The 21,134-nt window shown below is 36.4% G+C and overlaps 1 protein-coding gene across 6 annotated transcripts in view; it reads right to left on the bottom strand.

Annotated features, from left to right (window-relative positions):
• Window positions 1–21,134, bottom strand: part of PPARGC1A (PPARG coactivator 1 alpha) — a 773,930-nt gene that overhangs the window by 43,052 nt on the left and 709,744 nt on the right. For all 6 annotated transcript variants that reach the window (XM_043970970.1, XM_043970972.1, XM_043970967.1 and 3 more), the window contains one exon: window positions 3,616–3,810. In XM_043970970.1, coding sequence (XP_043826905.1) covers window positions 3,616–3,810 — 195 coding nt within the window. The remainder of the gene's footprint in view (window positions 1–3,615; window positions 3,811–21,134) is intronic.

Raw genomic sequence — 21,134 nt, 5'->3', positions numbered from 1 at the left:
TGGGCAGTTTTTGACAGTGATGAACACCCTTTTCTTTCTCATGGATACTCATTCTTTCCTCAGATTTCATGACATTCCCCTTTTCTCATTTTCCTACTTATCTGACCAATCTTTATTCTTCTTTGCTGGGTCATTATAAATCTCTAGTCCCCTTATCCTTTGCACTCTTATTGTTGGAGAACTTATCAGTATGATTTCAGGTACTATTTCCATATAGACAACTCTGAAATCTAAATATCCAGTACTACACTCTCTCCTATAATCCAGTCAAACTATCAAATACCTGCTAGATAACACCTTCTGGGTATCTTGCAGGCATCTCAAATTCTGACTAAAAAGCCCAAATGGATCTCTAATTTAATCAGTTTGGATATTCTCCTCAACAATGCAGATTTTAACCTATATATAACTGCCAATTCTGTGGGTCTCTTGTCCAAGTCCACCCAGTGTGCTGGAGGCTGTCCTTGCTTTCTCATGACAATGAGAAAAGACAAGCAGAGCACCCTGACTGTCCATCTATCATTCCCTGTCCTTGTGACTAGCTCATTTTTTTCTTCCTGTCTTACATTTCTCTGATTACATCCTTTATTCTTAAAGTTCCTCATCGGTTACATGTTGCAGCTGCATGCAGCTCCCATGTGTCTTCACTATCCTCTCTGATATTATTTTAAATTCTTCAGAGATTGTTATGTTTTAGGTCTCACAGCCACATAACACCACTGACCAAATTCTGGCAATAAGAAAGTTGGCCTTTATGTCAGGGATGTTAAAAGAGACTGATAATTTTCTGAAGACAATTCAACCATTCTTCCTCCTATTATTTAACTCTGAGTCATTTGTACTTTCTGTACCAGGGATTATATAATTTTTGTCTTTGTACTCCCAGAACCTAGCCCAGTGTCTGGCTCAGTAGGTATTGAGTAGTATTGAGCACAGTAGGTTATCAATAAATTCTTGTTAGTTGATTAATAGATAAGTCCAATAAAGATTTTTTAAAAATTAGAAAGTAGCAATATAGGTGGACTGTTGAGGTTTTCTCAGCTGACTTTCTCAGTATTAATAAATAGTTATGGATTATAATCACTTGTAAACTTTTTTTAAACAAGCACTTCTTTGCAAGTAAATATTCATAGTTTTTTTTTCCTCTTGCCTTTGGAATTGTCCCTTTCCTTTGATACCTTGTGATTGCTCCCTTAATGATCTCACAATTGTATCATCTTAAGCATCTATCTCTACGACAGATATTTGTTACCATTTGGCTATTTTCTCCATCTTTGTTCCCTCTAGTGTCATTTATATCTAATCTATAAATAAATCCAATACTCTGATACTAGAATACAAGTGTAGCAACTCTTCTGTTCTTGATGTTGAAATCAGTTACCAAAATCTTTGCAGATCTTCTCCCAGTTTTCTTCTCTTTGCCTCCTTACACTTCCCCCCTTAAATGGCTGCAGGATAATCTTTCTTAGCTGAATCTATTGCTAAGCTCTTTAAAAATTAGAATGGGAAGCAGGACTGGCTGGGTTGAAAGATACTCTTTGAAGAGGAAGAAAAGGAGTTGGTAGAGATAGTTTTATTGTGCATCCGCTGGTAACAAGAGTTATTATTTTGTGAGATACTTAGTCATCTCATACTGCAACACTCATGATAAGTATTTGAAAAATGACCACTGTGAAAATAATTGCAGCAAATACACCAGCACTGGTTGTAGGGGATGAAGTATTAAAATTCTATGAAGAATTTGATAAGAATCTCCAAATAAATTCAAATCTAAGTCGCTACTCTGACTTCAATATAAAGATGGAATGGGTGAGGATACTGAAAAATATGCTGGAAAGTATGGGGTAGGAACAAGGAATGAGAGTGATCAGAAATAAAACAGAAGCATCAAGGACATATTTTTTGGAGAGCAGTATAATAGTGCAGTGCTGGATTCATGATAAGAACATGTGTTTAAATCATGGACTTGCCATTAGCTACCTATGAGGCTTTCTCTAGGTCCTTCAAATCTATAGGCCTTGATTTTCTAATCTGTAAAATGAACAACTGGGCCAGATGACTTTGAAGGTGCCTGCCAGCTCTAATTTTGAGATTCTTTAAACTCATGAGTTAAGCACTAGATAACATTGTAAAAATACAATTAATTCTATTTTAAGACAGGAAAACATTTGTCATCCCTGAATCAGATGCAAGCAGCACTCAGATCTCTCAATAAAAAGATATCTTGGACTCAACATGTCCAAAACAGAATTCATTATCTTCTCTCCAAAACTAGTGATTTCTGTTCATGGTCCTCCCTGTGTCTTAGGGTCATCTTCATCTGTTTCTCACACCCACTATGATCATTCAGTTGGCAAGTTTTGATTTAACTTTCCTCAGAATGTCCTGCATCTGCTCCCTTCTTCCACTCACAGTCACCACTTTAATTCAGGTCCTTATTGCCTCTGGCCTGGGCTACTGTAACAGCCTTTTAATTGAACTCCTTGCTTCCAGCCTTTTCCCTTTCTAATCAATCCTCTACACAACTAGCAAAATAATCTTTCTAAGGCACAAACCTGATCGTGTCCCTTTCTTGCTCAAAAAATCTTTCCTTTGCTTATAGGATAAAATATAAAACTCCTTACCTCGGCATTTAAAATACTCCACGATTTGGTTCCAAACAATTGTGCCAGCCATATTTCATACAAATCGTCCTCATAAACTGTATATTTTACCCAAATTGGAATACTAGCCACTTCTTGAAATCTTTTCTATTTCTTCTGGAAAGCACGCCATACTCATCTTTCCCTTTCAGAATCCTTTTCTTCCTTCAAGGCTCAACTTCCATGTCACTGACTCTGGGAAACTTTCTTTGCTAATCCCAGGTATTAGTGTTTTCTCTCTTATTTTTCTTACAGAATACTTCTTTGTTTTTACATTCATTTCCCTATCTCCTCAATAGAATGTAAGTTTCTTGAGGGCAGGAACTCTCTTTTTTGTATTTGTAGCCACAATACCTTACATAGCACTTTCCAGAGAGTACATCTTGGTGAATTCTCACCTTGCCAATATTTCTCTTAGGTAGTCATTGTTTTATTTATTTTTATCATAGTTATTTCTGCACATAACATCTCCTCTGCTAGACTGGAGACCCCTTGGGGCCTGAAACCACATGTTATTTGCCTTTGTATCATAGTCAATTCCTACCATAGAGCTTTATAGATAGCAGTAACTGTACTGAGTTAATGTTATTTGTAAAGCTCTAGCCTAGGAACAGGAATATAATAATTCATTTTTGAACAGCTTAATGAATGAACCAAATTATATCAGCTGTGCAAATAAAATTCACCACCTATTATCCAAAATATTATGGATTGCTCCTATCGCACTGGTTATTTTATTTTTTTTTCAGTTTACACATTTTAAAACCACTACAAGAACTTAAGGAGGATTACATTTTCAACATTTGAGAGAAATTCTTAATATTTCACACTCAGTATGCTCTGAGGTTTTTTGTCTTTGTTGTTGTTTCAGTCTAAATTAAGAATCCAAACCTTATTGTTGCTACATCATACCCATGCAGCGGGTAGCCAGAGGCAACTCCAATTCCTGTTAAACAGTAGGAAGGGTTCTTACTAGAGACGGCTCTTCTGCCTCCTGAGTTGGAGGGGTGCCGTCGGGCATAGGCGAAGAGCTAGCATCGTTGTCATTGGTCACATCTCCATCTGTCAGTGCATCAAATGAGGGTAATCCATCCTCATCCACAGGGAGACTGTCCAATGTTTCTGTGAGGACTGCTAGCAAGTTTGCCTCATTCTCTTCATCTATCTTCTGCAGAAACAGAAAAAGAGAGAGGGGAGGGCAAGAGAATGTGCTTAATCAGCATGGAATGAACATGTGTTTAACCAAATGTGCCAATGCAGATGAAGTCATTCCTGACACCACTAGCCCATGCTAATCTCTCCCTTCACCAATCCCATTTCCTCTCATGATCAGGGCCACACAGTTTGAACCTTATTGTATCCTACTTACCCTAATGGTTGGAATCATGCCATTTAGCATTTTTATCATGTCAGTGTATAATTAGAATATGAGTTCCTTTAAAATAGTGTTCAATTCAAAATTAAATTTCAAATAACTAGCAGACCACTTTGACCATGGGGGGAATAGGGAGGGTGAGGGAATCTGGCAATGCAAGTCAGCAACTGTTCTGTAATTTACCATTTTAGAAAGGATACCTGTGGCACTAAGAGATTAAATGGCTTGCACAGAGTCATATAGCCAGTATGCATTAGGAGTGGATAGAACACCTGGTCTGGTGTCAGGAAGACTCATTTTCATAAGTTCAAATCTAGCCTCAGACACTTACTGGTTGTGTGACCCTAGGTAAATCCCTTAATCCTGTTTACCTCAGTTTTCCTCATCTGTAAAATGAGATGGAGAAGGAAATGGAAAACCTTTCCAGTATCTTTGCCAAGAAAAATCTAAATAGGATCATGAATAATAGGACACTACTGAAAAATGACTGAATACACACACACACACACTCACACACACACACACACATTAACCTTTTGTTATAGACAGCTTGAGCAGTTTTGCAAAGTCCACAGACCCACTTCTCAAAATAATGTTTTCATAAATGCATAAAATAAAATACAGAGTTCTACAAAGGAAACCAATTTAACTGAAATAAAGATGCATTTTTTTCTCATTCAAGTTTGTGGACCTCATGAAATTGATCCATAGACCTCAAATTAAGAACCTTTTCCCGTGTAAAAGGCAAAAGTTGAGCCTGTTTTTCCTGACACTGACGCTGGCTCTATGGCACCACACTGACTAACTTTTGTTTTGAAGCTTTATTTTGAATTAGTGTTATTAAATTTGAATGTTGTTATATAATACGATCTTGGTCACAAAGAGTTTGATGTGGATATGTCTTCTCTTCCTTTCTGAAATGTAGGCTTTTTCTGAGCAGAGTCCACATAGTCAGCTTCTTTTTGAAGCCTAGAGACATTGTCACAGAACTAGGTACAAAGTGAACATTCAATAAAATTTCAAAAGAATTTTAAATTTACAGAGCATTTTCCTTCTAACAGGCAGGCAGAGTAGGTTTTACAAATATTATCCCAATTTTTCAGATAAGGAAACTGAGGCTCAAATAAGTTAACTGCTTGCTATGGTTACAGAGCACAGGGTCAGATCTGGAACTCAAACCCAGAACTTTGAACTCCTTTACTTGCAGTAGAATTCAGGAGGGCAACTGTCTTCTTCTTGACCCTGCAATTCATTTAAAATATTTTTTCTTTATTTTATTTTGGACTAAAGAAATAAGACAAGCATTTCCATAAAATAGTGGAATAGAAAAAAAAAACCCTGTAAATCTATCAGTACAACTTGCAAATAAAATTAAAATAAAATGATATATATGATATAATAATATAATAAAATTATCATGTAGCTTCCTTTTTTCCTTTCTTTTCTTCTCTCCCCCCTCCCCTGCCTTAGAGATAGTTAACAAAAGACACACACACAAACACATATGCATAATACATATATACACAATGCACATAAGTATATATATGACAAACACAACTAAATAAATATATATATGCACACATACATATGTATATATAATCTTTCTATACATATTTCTACTTATGCGTTCTTTCTCATTTTATTTGACCCATTTGAATTACTTCAAAAGAATGTCAAAACATACACACAAACACACACATATACCCCTTAAAGTCAATGCTATACCATTAACAACTATAGGCTAAATTATCCTGCACAGATTGTATTATGAAATGCACCTAAGTTGCTGACATCTAATGAAGCCAGCGATGCCCAGACTTCCTTTCTCTCTGGCACTGAACTCCAGTTAATTGACCTGACAAAATTACAAGAATGAGAGAATAAGACAGCTAATCAGAAAATCAAATTGTATTACTAGAGAAATTAGGCAGGTCTTTATCACATATACATTCTATTTTCATATGAAAATTGTTTCCCCTCGTTACTGATGAGTCTTTGTCCAAAAGCAAAAATCTTGAGTTCATATTCTTATGTGTCTTAGAGGCCATTTTGCAGCATTTCTACCCACCATTATATTAACGACTGATCTTGAGGCATTTGTTTTTGGACTTTAGAATGTATCAGCTTTGACTTCTTTGAAGTTGACCTTGTCAATGATGTATTTAGGGGACACAGTATCACTGTTATTTAAGTTTGATCATGTTTTCATATACTGTAACTTGGTATATTAATATCTAATCAGTGGTGGTTATGTTGATTTTTTTCATTTGGATGGGTTAATTTACTTACAAAACTATGTGTTAGATAGAAATAAACTAATGCTGTAAAATACTTGGTCCTATAAAATATAAATTACTTTTAAGATCAACGGAATTTGGCTACCAAGTTCATGGTTTAGCAGTCAGAGTATGAGATTTGGAGTTGAAAGCCCTAAATTCAAGTTATCTACTCCCTATGTGACATTAGTAAATTAATTTTCTCTGGCTCTGTTTCCTCTTCTGTAACACAAGAATCAGATTCAATAACCTCTAAATAAACCTTCTTCCAGTTTAAAATGCTATAATCTATTTAAGATTAAAAGAAAAAAAATCTGATCATGAATATGACTTGCCTTTCAAATACCTGGAATTATTTTATTATTTTTTTTTAAAACAAAGTCTAGTCATAAAGTCAGCTATAAAATTTTTCTTAACATAACTACAATGAAACCAAATGTTAATTTAATCTAAGGTAAATGTTATCTTCTCTAGACTAATCTGTCTTTATATTATATTTGATAAAATATAGTTTGCTATTTTCTTAAATCAAGCAGCTTCTCTACATATTCAATATTTTCAAAATATGGTTCATTCCCTTGTAGTTTAAGTAGTTCAAGGTAATAATATTAGTTAATATTAATAATTATTAATTAATTAATAGTAGTTGTAATATTTATTAATAGAGAAACTATTTTGATTAACATAATTTAACATTTAGGTTTGGTTTTCCAGGTATGATATATGCTATTTGTTTTCAGTCACATTGTAAAATGGTGTTCCATGAATATAGTATAATTCTAAGCAAGTATATATGGGAAACTAGTTTTAAATTAACTGTGTTTTATGGGTTCCTTTCAACGAGTCTTGAAAAACTACATATTCATTACAATGGTAGATACCATGGAGTGTAATCATGTCATAATTCATTTATAAGACCTGATTAAACATAATTATTTCTATTTTTACTGAAATAGTGGTGATATGTATGATAGTAGAGAAATGATTGCGTGAAGTCCTTGAGTAGAGTTTGCAAAATTATTCTTGAAATTAATAACAAAAGCTGTATGTCTATAACTAGAAAATACTGTTTAGAGAAATATAGATTTAAATAATGGAAAAATATCAATTGCTCACAATTAGACTGATATAAGAAAAGTGATAATACTAACCAAATTAATTTACTTATTCGGTGTTATACCAATCAAATTACCAAATAATTACTTTATAGAACTAGAAAAGATCATAACAAAGTTCATCTAGAAGAACTAAAAGTCAAAAATCTCAAAGAAAATAATGAAAAAGTGGGAATGGAGGGGGCTAACAGTACTAGATTCCAAAGAAAGAAAGAAAGAAATCATCAAAACAATTTGGCATTGGTTAAAAAATAGAGAGGTTGATAAGTGGAAACAGATCACCATACACAACATATAGAAGCAAATGGGCCTTTTTGTTTAGTTTTTGATAAATTCAAACAACTGAGTTCCTGGGTTTGCTTTTTGATAAAAAGCTGCTGAGGAAATCGGAAAGCAATCTGACAGAAACTAGGTATGGAACCACATCTCACATTATATAGCATGAGGAATTCTAAACAGACACAATACAGACACAAAAATGATATAAGAAGCAAATTAGGGGAACGAAGAAGAAATTACTTTTCAGATAAATGGGTAGAGGAAGAGTTCACAGATCAAGGGTGATTAAAATGGATACTTTCATTTGCATACAATTAAAAAAGCTCTTTCATGAACAAATCCAATGCAGCTAAACCCTTCCTATCCCCCCCTTCCCCCTCCACCCCTTACCTTGTTACTTGTTACCTTGTTACAACACCATCCTCCCAGTCTCAACCTAGATGTCATCCCAGACTTTTCACTCTTTCAATCCCACCCCCCACCCCCTCATACAAGTTTTTGCCAACGTCTGTCGACTTCACTTTTGTAATTTCTCCTGATTATGTGCTCTTCTCTCCTCTGACATTGCTACCGCTCTGGTGCAGTCCCTCATCACCTCACACTTGGATTATTTCAATAGCCTGCTGCTGGGTCTGCGTGCCTCAAATCTCTCCCCACTATAATCCACCCTGCATTCTGTCCCTAGAGAGATTTTCCTAAAGTGATTTTCAGATTTATTCATGGGATACATCTTGTCTCTTCCTCAATGAACTCCAGTGACTCCTATTGCCTCCAGGATCATATACAAGATGTTGTGTTTGACTTCAAAGTCCTTCATAATTTAGCACCCTCCTCTCTCTCTAGTCTTTTTACACCTTACTTTACACCTTACTCTTCTATCCAGTGGCCTTTCTTTTATTAATTACTTCCTATTAGTCCTGCACATAGTTAGCTTTGTATTCCTTCTCTTTTTTTTTCTTTCTTTTTTTTTTTTTTGGTTGAGGCAATTGGGGTTAAGTGACTTGCCCAGGGTCACACAGCTAGTAAATGTTAAGTGCCATGTTAATGTTAAGAGGCCAGATTTGAACTCAGGTTCTCCCGAATCCAGGGCCCGTGCTCTATCCACTGCGCCACCTAGCTGCCCCCTCTCTTTTTTTATTTTATTAGATTGTAAACTCCTTGAGGGCAGGGACTATGGTTTGCCTTATTTTGTATCCCCAGTGCTTAGCACACTGCCTGAAGAGTAGTAGGCACTTAATAAATGTTTATTGATTGATAGCTAAAATTTAAAAGGAAATCATTAACTGGAGGGGGGGGTAACAGCCAATTTCTCTAATGAAAGTCTCATTTCCAAGACTGACTCAAATTTGTAATGTTGAGAACCATGCCCCGTGTGATAAATGGTCTAAGGATACGAACAGATAGTTCTCAAGGGAAGAAATCTAAGCTACTATATCCTTAAAAATGCTCCAAATCATTTATAATTAGAGAAATACAAACTAAAGCAACTCTTGAGTTTCTGAGTCCCATCCCTGAGATTAGAAAAGTTGACAAAAAAGGAAAATGACAAATGTGGGAGGGACTAGAGGGGAAAAGGCCCTTTGATGTACTGTTGGTGGACCTGGGAATTGCTGTAGCTATTCTGTAAAGCAATTTAGAACAATGTCTCCAAATTACTAAACTGTGCATACCTTTTGACCCAGCAATACAACTATACCCTATACCCTAAAGAGATTCAAGAAAGAATAAAAGGTTTTTTATGTACAAAAATATTTGTAGCAGTTCCTTGTGCAGTGGGAAAGAATTGAAAACTCAGGGGGTGCCCATCAAAAGAGGAATGGAAGTGCAAATCATAGTATATGAATGTAATTATATGTTTTAATAAGTGAAGAAAGAAATGTTTCAGAGAAATCTGGATGTACTGATATGGAGTGAAGTGAGCAGAACCAGATAAAAATTTAATACTGTAGCATCAATAAGCATCAAAGAAATGTTTTATACCATAGCATCAATAAGCATCAAATGAAGATTTTATACTATAGCATCAATAATAAAAATAAACAATTCTGAAAGACCAACACAATATTTAAAAATATGATTCAAGAGAATTAATATTGAAGAATGCTGCTCACCTCATAAAAGAGAGTTGATGGGCTTATGTGCAGAATGAGAGACAAGTTTTTGGACATGGACAATAAGGGAACCAGTTTTGCTAGACTATGTGTAATTTGGTTAAAGCAGGGATTTTTCCTTTTATTTAATGGGAGGTAGGAAGGTTGGAGTTAAAAAATAAATACTTCAAAAAATGTTAAACAGACAGAAAAGCAAAAAAAAATGTAATTAACAGGAAAAAAATTATATGATCTTATTTCAGACCTTAAATGCTTTCTTTGTATAATGCTATAAGAAAGCCCAATATCTGCTAGTAGATCTTTTAAGTTGGAGGTTTAAACAGACATTCAAGTGTACTGACATTCCCAAGTGAGAAGCTGAGTGGACACTAGCCCTCATCATGGCAATTTCAATTAGTTTTGTACAAGTTTCAACAATCAAACACCCCAGAGAAAGCAATGGATGTGACAAAGAGGACTCTGTTAAACAATTAATGTCACTTTCTATTATTGCTTCAGTCCCAATTTACAGAGCAAATAAATCAAAGTCACCACAGATGAAACACACTGGCCTGTGAACACATGTCTGTTCACAAGCGACATGGCAGTAGGAGCACATTAGTCAGTAAAATGACATTGCAAGATAACCTTTCCAAAGCTTGACTGTGCTATTGCTTCTAATTGCCCCAAATTATTGCTTTAACTGAAATATGCTTATTAGCTCCATCAGAGATAAGAGAAGAGGAAGGAGAGATGGAAACTACAATGGGTAATAATATCCAGAGCTATAGTATTCTAATTCAGTATCTGAATAGGAATCCTCACATTGATAGCAAGAAGGACAAAGTGAAAGTATAGAATAGCATGACATACCTTTTTTTTCCATTGTAGCATTGCAATTTTTAGGGAAAGTTTCCCATGATGGGTACAATGTCCCACTTTCCTTTGTACTATGAAATTCTACTTTCTTCCTAAGTAAAGGTCTGCCTAAAAATAAGATGATGCCCTTCAGGGTTCTCAGGAAATGCACACAAAATATTATTGAGATACAAGTTTTATTTTTGCAAATGTTTGCAGTATTTGTATTGACAAATAATAAATAGGCTATGTTTATACAAAGAATTCAGCAATAATAAAAAAAAGATTTAGCACTGAGTAGTGTCTAGAAATATAAAATCACTGAATCACATATTATAATGTTACTAAAAATTCCTTGTAACTAATAATGATAAATCCATAGCACCATCTCTGCAGTTATTCTTGAATTAGTATGCCAGGTCTCCAGAGATAGGTGGCTACTACTCACTTTGAGTTCTAAGCGTAACTCTTAAAGGCCTGGATTTTCTAGTGCTGGCACTAATGAGCCCCTATCACTGTGTTCATTATATATCAGTTAAGCAATTATCTTTTAGAAAAGGTATTTACTAATCAGGGATATAGCAAGGAAAGTTGTTACAGAATTCCTCCCTGCCCCACCCCAAATCAGGGGTAGTCTCTCCTCTTGTAACAATATGTCCCCGAATAGAATACCTTCCATCTTAGAGATCACATGTGGCCAAAGAATATACTCACAGTTCCTGGTTACTGAAAATATTTTGTTCTTTCATGGAGTTCTTAACATCTTCTTAGGTTTAGCTCGCTGATAGGTTTTTGAGAACTGGTATATTTAGTTGCTACATCTCTTAGCTTCTGTTGCAAATCCTGACTTCTGACTCCTGGGGGGACTTCTAATCATTCAAAGTTCACAAGACTGTCTCTTGGTCAATGGGTGATAGGAGGAGAAAAAACTATTACCACAAACCATTTCCCTCCCCGAGTCCTTAATCACTAGATAAAAGTATTACTCTCCTGACATGCAGGATTCTGAGTGGACTTGCTGTTATACATAGGACCATGTGTGTGTCTGAATCTTTCATCCAATGACAAGATATTTCCTGTGTATTATTATTCAATGATCAAAGTACTTTATTCCTCTCAAATTGATTAAGAATTTGTTAGCAATTAGTTTTCCCGTGATTATGTTAATTGCAGTGGGAATAAAAATCCCTACCCTTACACTAACAATATTCATATCTGTTGAGTTTCCACTTACTGATCTAGCACACTGCTTTGCACATAGTAGGTAATTAATGGATGCTGAATGATGATTGAATTAATTACCCACAGGAGCTTAGTGAATCCCTCAAAGCTCTATAGGGATGTAGCTATATGAGGGTGGATTCTTTCTTTTAAGGAATTCTTAAATGCTACCTTAGAATTTAAGCCTAGGGCCATTGCACACTGGAGAAGCTGCAACCAGAGATCTTCTACTAGAAGAATATGTGTGTGTGTGTGTGTGTGTGTGTGTGTGTGTGTATATGTGTGTGTGTTTAGTGATAGTAATAGTAATAAATCCTTTACCACAAGTTGCAGTGAGACATGAAGAGAGGAACTTATCAACTAAACTAATAAGGAAGAAAAAGGGTTCAATATTCAATAGTTACTTAAAGAGACAACCATGGAGTACAAAACTGTACACAATGTACCAATGATATTTAAATGTAGGTTATATGAAAAGACCATGCCCTGCTTATTATAGTAATTTTTTTGCATTGTATAGAATTTAAATTACACTGTTTCCCAAGATGCTCACACCTACTTGATCTCTGTTTGATAAAAATAGTTTAATAGCCATTTAATCACAGCTTCATTATCTTAGCTCTCTTAATTCGAATTAGGGCAGGAAAACACTGGCTTTCTCATTATTCAAATCATCAATAAGAAGGAGAAATGGTATGGTCTTTTCATCATTCATTAATCAGGTTCAATATCTGAAATACTATTTACTAAAAGATCAATTTAGAAAATCATTTAACATCTTTCTGAGACTCCATTTCCCCATATGTAATATTTCAAAATTTTGATATAGGCTTAGACTGTTTACTGTGTTATAGAACAGAGGCGGGTAGGCAGAGTTAATAAAGGACTGAGTGAGTACCTCATAAGAAATGTATTCTTAAAATAAAAATAAATTATCATTCATCTTCTTGATTATGCACACTCTCTACATAAACACACACACATATACTAGCTTATCTACTGAAAATATTTAGTGCTGGGCCAGCTATCCCAATCATCATCAACTACCTATGTCTTTATATAACATATATACTTAGCAAACTGGTTCGTGCTCAGAAATTGCAAACTATTTAACTTTTTAACTTAAGTAAGGCATAATTAGGAAAAAAATCTGCTCATGCTGTGACAACATATATAGAAAAGGTGAATGCATTTAATAAAAGTTTTTATACAGAATTATCTTTGTAAAAGCATTTCTTTGTATCTGCATGGAAAAATTAAAAATCTGATTTAGTCAAAAGTTGTTTTTTTAAACTTTAGTGCAAAACAAACAAACTATTTTCTGTAAGGAAAAGACATAGAAGAATTCCCCCCCCCCCTGGTTGAATCCAACAGTCCTGCTCATCTCTAATTAGATGGACCTGAACTCAATCATTCTTGCCTTGACCTCTACAAACAAATTGGGACAAAAAGGCCATTTCAATCTTTCTTTGCCCTCTTACCCCTATCTCAGGCAATGACAAGCTATGGCACACGTGTCCTATAATGGTTTAGAATCATAGTATTTTCTAAAGTTTCTAAAGCTAAGAAACAAATGAACTTCTGGCTTAAGCAAAGCATAATTAGGAACTCAAACCTGCCTTTTGCTGTACCTATTTAGGGAGCCCTGAGGATTGAGAAGAAAACAAAAACTTCATATTTCCTCTCTTATGTGTGCACATGATTACAGTGTATGTTGAGTAATGAACAGCATTTATTAAGCACCTACTGTTTGGCAGACATTGTGCTAGATGCTGGGGATGTAAAAGCAAAAATTAAAGAATCCTTATTCTCAAAGAGCTTATATTCTATCAGGGGAGGCAAAATATACACATTAGAGGCACAGAGGCAGTCAGTATGCATTTATTAAGGACTTACTATGGGACAGACATTGTTTTAAGCACTAGAGATGCAAAAAAGAGAAAACACAAGGCTTGCCCTTAAGGACAATATTCCTTAAGAAGTAAACCTTCTAATGGGAAGATAAATTTCAATAACTAGGTGCACAGAACATAAATATGGAGCAGATGGAGGACAACCTAAGAAGAGAAAGCATTAGCTGCTGAGACGAGAGAAGCACAGGAAAAGTCTTTGGGAGAATGTGGGATTTGAGGTCAATCTTCAAGGACTATGGAAAACCAAGAAGAACAGATGAGAAGGACAGCAAGCATGGCAGACAGCCATCATCAGATCTGATGGAGATGGGGAGGTAGAATGAGATGTACATTGACCATCAACTTGGCAGGGATAGCTTGTCAGTAGAGAATGTGAGGGGGAAAAAGTATAAGAAGGACGGAAAGATAGAAATGGGGCTAGATTCTCAATAGGTTTAAATACCCAACAGAGGATTTTATATCTGTTTCTGAAGAGGACATGGAACCACTGGAGCTCATTGTGCACGGAGGTGACATTGTTTGAACTAGGCTTGAAAAAATCTTCTTGGCAGCTGAATGGAAGATGGAGTAGAGTGGGCAGAGACTAGAGGTAGGGAGAATGGCTAAAAGGCTTTGCAGGAATTCATGTAAGTGAGGATGGGGTGGGGCACCTAGGTGGCACAGTGGATAAAGCACTGGCCCTGGATTCAGGAGGACCTGAGTTCAAATCCGGCCTCAGATGCTTGACACTAGCTGTGTGACCCTGGGCAAGTCACTTAACCCTCATTTCCCAGCCAAAAAAAAAACCCACAAAAACTAAAAATAACAACAAAAAAAAGAGAGGATAGGGTCATGAACTAGTATTGTAACTACATGAGTGTGGAGAAAGTGACATACATGAGCTATGTGAAGCGTGGAAACCAGATTTGGCAATGGATTGGCTATGTAGGGTGAGTGAGAAGGAGGAGTTAAAAATGACATCCCAGCTGTAGTCCTGGGTAGCTGGGAGAATGGTTGTGCCCTCAATAGTAACAAGGAAGCTAGTGCAAAATGAGAGGGGTTATGGGGGGATATAACAAGTTCTGTTCTGACTATGTTGAATTTGGAGATGTCTAGTTTGAGATATCCAAAAGGCAGTTGGAAATTGTCTATACCTCAGTAGAGATTAGCACTGAATACAGATCTGGGAACCATGTGTATAGAAATGACAATTGAACTCATGGTAGCTAATGACATCACCAAGTGATAGAAAAATAGAAATATACAAAATAACTACAAGGAATCTAAGTGCAAGGAAGTTAGGCAGTGTAGGGGATAGAGTGCTGGGCCTGGAGTTTGGAAGATCTGAGTTCAATCCAGCCTCAGATAGTTATGAGTTCTATAGGATCCCAGGCAAGTCATTTAACCTGCCTCAGTTTCCTCAAATATAAAATGGAGATAATGATGGCACCTGCCTTCCAGGGTTGTTGTGAGGATCAAATCAAATGGGATAATATTTGTTTAACTCTTGCACAGTGCCTGGCACATATCAGGTACTATATTAATGTTTATTACTTCCCACTTATAGATGAAGAACACTATCTGTGGTGGAAATTAGTTAAGGTTTTGTGTAGGAGGTGCTTGAACTGCTTTTGGAAGGAAGGGAAGAATTCTATGAAGTAGAGGTGAGGAGAGAATGAATACATTCTGGTCATGGAGGCCTTTCAATGATGTCATGAGAGATGGAGTGTCAGGTGTGGGGAGGAGAGAGGACAAATGAGTTGGACTACAGGGTGCTATATGGGAAGTAAAATGTACTGAAACTAAATAGGTAAGTTGGTGCTAAATTGTGAAGAGTTTAAAAAACCAGACAGAGGAATTTATATTCTACACTGAAGGTAATTGAGAACTAATAGAGATTATTTAGAAGAAGAATGCCCTGGTCAGATCTGTGCTTAAAGAAAATGACTTGTGGAGAACAGATTAGAATGGAGAGAGGCTTGGGGAAGGAAGGTCATTGTAACAGTCCAGGTTTAAAAGGTGCTTTACTTCTATTATATAATTTTTTAAAATCCTCATGACATCCTTATGCTTACTAATCAATTTGGTCAGGGAAGTATGATGACCCAGAGTAACAACTAACCAACAGCAACTAACACTAGGTCTCTCACTATTCCCCCATATAACATTTTTATCCATAGGAAATGGAATGAAACAAAACAACGCAACAAACATCAAAGGCAACCAATCTGGGATTAGACTTTACATTTTATTTGGCCATCCACCCTAGTCCTCTTGCTATCAACCTTGTTCCCTCAACCTACTTTCTACTTCTTGATCCAGACAGAGTGACAAATTGAGAAGCAGTATGGCATCATGGCTTGGGAGTGAGCATTGGAATCAGGAAGTACTAGCTTCAAGTCCCACCTTTGACACATGCTGGCTGTGTCACTGTGGCTAAGTCCCTTCTCTCAGTGATCCACACAACTTCCTAGGACCATACATTTCAAAGCAGGTGCTGATTTGCTACAGTGGAAAGAGTTTCTTACCAGGACCACCCTATACTAAAGGAAATCCAATTCCAGTATAAAAAACAAAAATCAAGTCAATACTACCATTGTTTCTAGAAAGGGTTAGTTGGTTGAGTGCTCTATGGATTAGCTCACTATTCCTGTGACTTCCCAAACCAAAATTCCTTTCCCTGGGTATCATTCCCCTTTAACACATATGTGTTATATGATCAGTAGGATATAAGCTTCTTGATACCAAGAACTGTCCCACTTTTGTATTGGTATTGCCAAAATTTAGCAGAGTTCTTAGAATATGGTTAATATATTCTTTTTCATTCTTTCCCTCCTTTATTCATTCAGCCTTGAAGGGAGAAGAGTCACAAAAGGACATTGGGCATTCATTCAACAAATGGAAACTGATCATCTACTCTGTGTAAGACTCTCTAACAATTTATTATATGCAGAGGACCAGGCTAGTTCTGGGAGATATATAAATAATAAGTGCAGGGCAGCTAGGTGGTGCAGTGGATAGAGCACTGGCCCTGTATTCAGAAGGACCTTAGTTCAAATCTGGCCTCAGACACTTGACACTTATAGCAGAAAGATAGCTTAGCTGTGTGACCCTGGGCAAGTCACTTAACCCCAATTGCCCTACCCCCAATAATAATAATAATAATAATGTGCATTTATTTATAATAGGGATAAAAAATTAAAGTAATATAACATCATTCATTGCCCTTACAAGATTTATAGTGTAAAATGGGGCCAAAGCCTTGTCACTGAGTAAGTTCAAGGACCTTGTTGAAAAGCTGATTATATGCTTTTGAGTCTCAGGTGGTTTTTTTGAAAACCATTGGGTTCCATCTACTTGGTTTCTGCAATAAGCGACCTAGGGACACGGCCATGCTAGACATAGACAAAAAACAACCGAAGATCTCAAGAAGAGCTGAACCTGGAGTGGTCAAAAAGGACATCAGATTGTTGTACAAAGGATACACCACCTGGAAAGCACTGGACCATGGCTATTGCTCAATTCAAGCAATGTACTACATGTATCATCCTACTGAGGAACTATGTTGCCTCTCAAGTTCTTGGCTTAGTTCTCCTGACTCCAAATGGAATGCCCTTTCTAAATCTGGAGAGGTTCACCTTAAGAAGGTTGGTCACAAGGTGAAAGTAACTTCAGCTACATCGAAAACTCATGAAGGCATCTACCAAGGACATAAGAGATCTACATTGACAGCTGATGTTCCCATACTAATAGAATAGTAGGCTGTGGCATGTTAGCAATCATAACCTGACCCCCAACAAGTAGATGGATATGTATCACCCAGGAAATGTGTGATGAGGAAAGAAAATGGACTGCTAATGTAATGAAGATGAGGGATAATAGGTATATATTTAACTTGAGAACTAGAGTGGTAGCCATGGAATGGTAAAAGGCCTGTTCCTTGGTATTAATCATGCTTGTTGTTTCTTAAAACACAGTAATATTCCATTGCATTCATGTGCCATAATTTGTTTAGCCATTCCCTAATCAGTGTACATCTATTTTGTTTTCAGTTCTTCACTACCATAAAAACGTGCTGCTATAGGCATTGTGGTCTATATGGAGTCTTTTTTGTCAGTGACATTCTTGGGGTGTGTGCCTAACAGTAAAATATCTCAAAGGGTATGGACATTTTTGACATTTTATTTGCATAATTTGAAATTGTTTTCCAGAATTGTAGGAGTACACATTCTAATGAGAGAGATCATGCGTATACAAGGGTGCAGCTACAAGTCAAATGGAGAAGCCTAAAAATTATTAGGCTTTGATGTCCAGTGTATGGCAAGACTTTGGTTTTCTTAGAATGCAGAGGCAGATAAAAACTTTCTGATTCCAAGGACACAGAAGAGCATATAGCAATGTCCAAATTTCTAGAAGGTATTATAGCAGAAAGATAGCTTAGCTGAGAAGTCCAGAGTGCATGATGGCAAAGCAAGCTCACAATAAATCAGCCACATGATATGTTAGGCAAAAAGGACCAGTGATCTTATGTTGCATTAGCAGAAGTTAGTACCCAGAATAAGGCAGATTGCAATTCCATTGTACTACAGGTTGGTCTAGAGTCATAACTAGGGTGTGGGCAGAGTTTTGTACCAGTGCACTAAAATTTATAGCAGTACTACTGGTACTTTCATTGTGTTAGCAAGAATAATTAGTTAAAATATGAAGTTAACAAATGCCAGCTTCTTCTACCCCTTCCTCCAGTGAGCCCCTTCCTCTTCCAGTCCCACTAAACTCCTTCCCATTCCCAAAGCAGCCTAACAGTATCCTGCAATTTCCATTCTTCCAATGAACCTGAGTATATATTTTGTCTGGGTGTAAAAATCATTAGTTAGTACTTTACCCTAGTATTGACTGACACCTTTTAGAAAGCACACTGATAAATTTAAATATACCCAATGAAAGAAAACCAGGATGGCAAGGAGTCTTGAAACCTGCCATGTAAAATATGGTTAAAGCAATCTGGTATGTTTAGCACAGAGAAGAAAGGCATGAGGGTTGGAAGGAGGGGGAGGTGGTTTGGAAGTAACCTTATTAAATGGAATGATTATTCTGTTTGGCCCTAGAAAGACAAGGAAAAGGGGAGTGACAATTAAATGACAGTAGAATTTGGTTTGATGGAAAAATTTTCTATCAATTAGAGATTTCTAATGTCTAATAGGCCATCTTGGGAAGTAGTAAGTTCTCCATCATCATAGGTTTCTTTTTTTATAATATTTTATTTTTATTCCCAATTACATGCAAAGACAATTTTAATATTCATGTATTAAAATGTTGTGTTCCAAAATGATAGATATTTCAAGTAAGAGTTGAATCAACTGTTAATTCTGAAAATACCAAAGAGCTCACAGAGGTTATATACCAACTGTTAATTCTGAAAAATAAAATAAAGCCCAAGAGTTCGCAGAAGCTATAGGCAAAAGACCTTCTTTATCCCATAGGAGAAGGGAAACTAGACATGCATGCTGGGGTCTCCTCTAAGATGGAAAAGAGTTTTTGAATTTTGAATAGGTGTTTGACTGGAGTCCTTACATGGACCTTCTGTTTCTACAATTTTGTGATTCTATGAATGACTAAACTTTAAGTAGTCTTCTTTATGCATTTTACTGATTCTTTTTGTGTTTCCATGTATTGGATATAGACATCAGTGTCCTTGTACTCTGTAATCATTTGTGGTTTCTGACGAGACTGACAAAAAGTTCATCGGCATAACTGAGTCTGGACAGCATCTAGCCTAGTGTCATGCACAGACTCTGTGGGACACTTTAAGCTGTTGATGAAGAGTTCAGAATTACTGTGTCATCATCTTCAACACTCATTAAGTTTTCACCTGATAATAAGTCAGAAAGCGTTGTGAATACCTCAGGAGAAAAAGTGACCTCGATATATTAGATCCCATCTGTCCCTCTGATTGAAGAAGGTAGGGGTTGGACATGGGAGAACTCCTTCCTGATCTTCCACCATTTAAAGAGGACATTCAAGACATTCATCTCATCATTTCCCACCCCACCAACTTTCTGGAGTTCACTATCTCCAGAAACTCATCATTCTGAAAAATAAAATCAGCTGTGTACGTTTCTTTTTTAATGGATTGTCTCCCCCATTCAACCATGAATTCCTTGAGGACAGGGACTGCCTCATGCCTTTTTATCTCCAGTGCTTAGCACAATGCTTTGCACATAGGAGGTCCTTAATAAATGTTTACTGATTATTGGAGTACATTTGATGTCAGTGCAAAGTGGTATATTGAGCTACAACCCAAAACACCACACCTGGCATTAGAACAGAGACTGGATCAGTTTAGGGCTAGAAGAGATGTTAGCAACATTATCAATTTACTATTTGAAAATAGTTAAGCCATTCACAGTTCTTCATCAAACAATATTACTTTCTCTGTGCACAATGTTCTCTTGGTTCTGCTCATTCCACTATACATCAGTTCATACAAGTCTTTCCAGCCCTTTCTGAAATCACTTTGCTTGTCATTTCTTATAGCACAATAATATTCCATTACCATCATATACCACAGTTTATTCAGCCTTTCCTCAATTAATGGACATTCCTTTGCTTTACAATTCTTAGCCACCACAAAAAGAGCTGCTATAAATATTTTTTGTACAAATAGGTCTTTTTATTTTGGGGGTATGTCTTTGCGATATAAACCTAGTAGTGGTATTATTGGAGCAAAGGGTATGCACAGTTCTATAGCTCTTTGGGCACAGTTTCAAATTTCTAGTCCTATTTGAAGGAAGAAAACAAGAATCCATAAATGCTTATATTGTGCCAGGCATTGAGGATAAAAATACAGGAAAAAAGAAAACTTCTGCCATTAGGGAGCTTAAATTCTAACCAAGGGAGACAATGCAATCAAGTGAGCTGAGAAGAGAGTTGGGGAAAGGTTTCAATTTTCTATCTGTATCCTCTGCATCTACCACTGTGCCTGGAACACAGTAGTCACTTACTAGTGTATAATTTTTTTTTTAAACGGGTCAATGGGGTTAAGTGACTTGCCCAGGGTCATACAGCTAGTAAGTGTCAAGTGTCTGAGGCCAGATTTGAACTCAGGAACTCCTGAATCCAGGGCCGGTGCTTTATCCACTGCGCCACCTAGCCACCCCAGTAGTCACTTACAAAATGCTTGTTGTTCAATTACCCAAAATCATCTATAGTAAGCTTCAGAGGTGCCATTGATCCTAAGTCTTATAGGGAAAGACAAGTGAGGTTAAATATAGAATCAAAAGATATGAGGATCATAGTAAATGAAATCACAGAAAACAGCAAACCGATAACTTTAGTACAAAAAACAAGAACACAACAGATAAGAACACCAAATAGTCTCTCTTACAC

The sequence above is a fragment of the Dromiciops gliroides genome, chromosome 6, assembly GCF_019393635.1.
Source record: "Dromiciops gliroides isolate mDroGli1 chromosome 6, mDroGli1.pri, whole genome shotgun sequence".
Classification (NCBI taxonomy): domain Eukaryota; kingdom Metazoa; phylum Chordata; class Mammalia; order Microbiotheria; family Microbiotheriidae; genus Dromiciops; species Dromiciops gliroides.
This window is presented reverse-complemented; position numbering and strand designations above follow the sequence as displayed.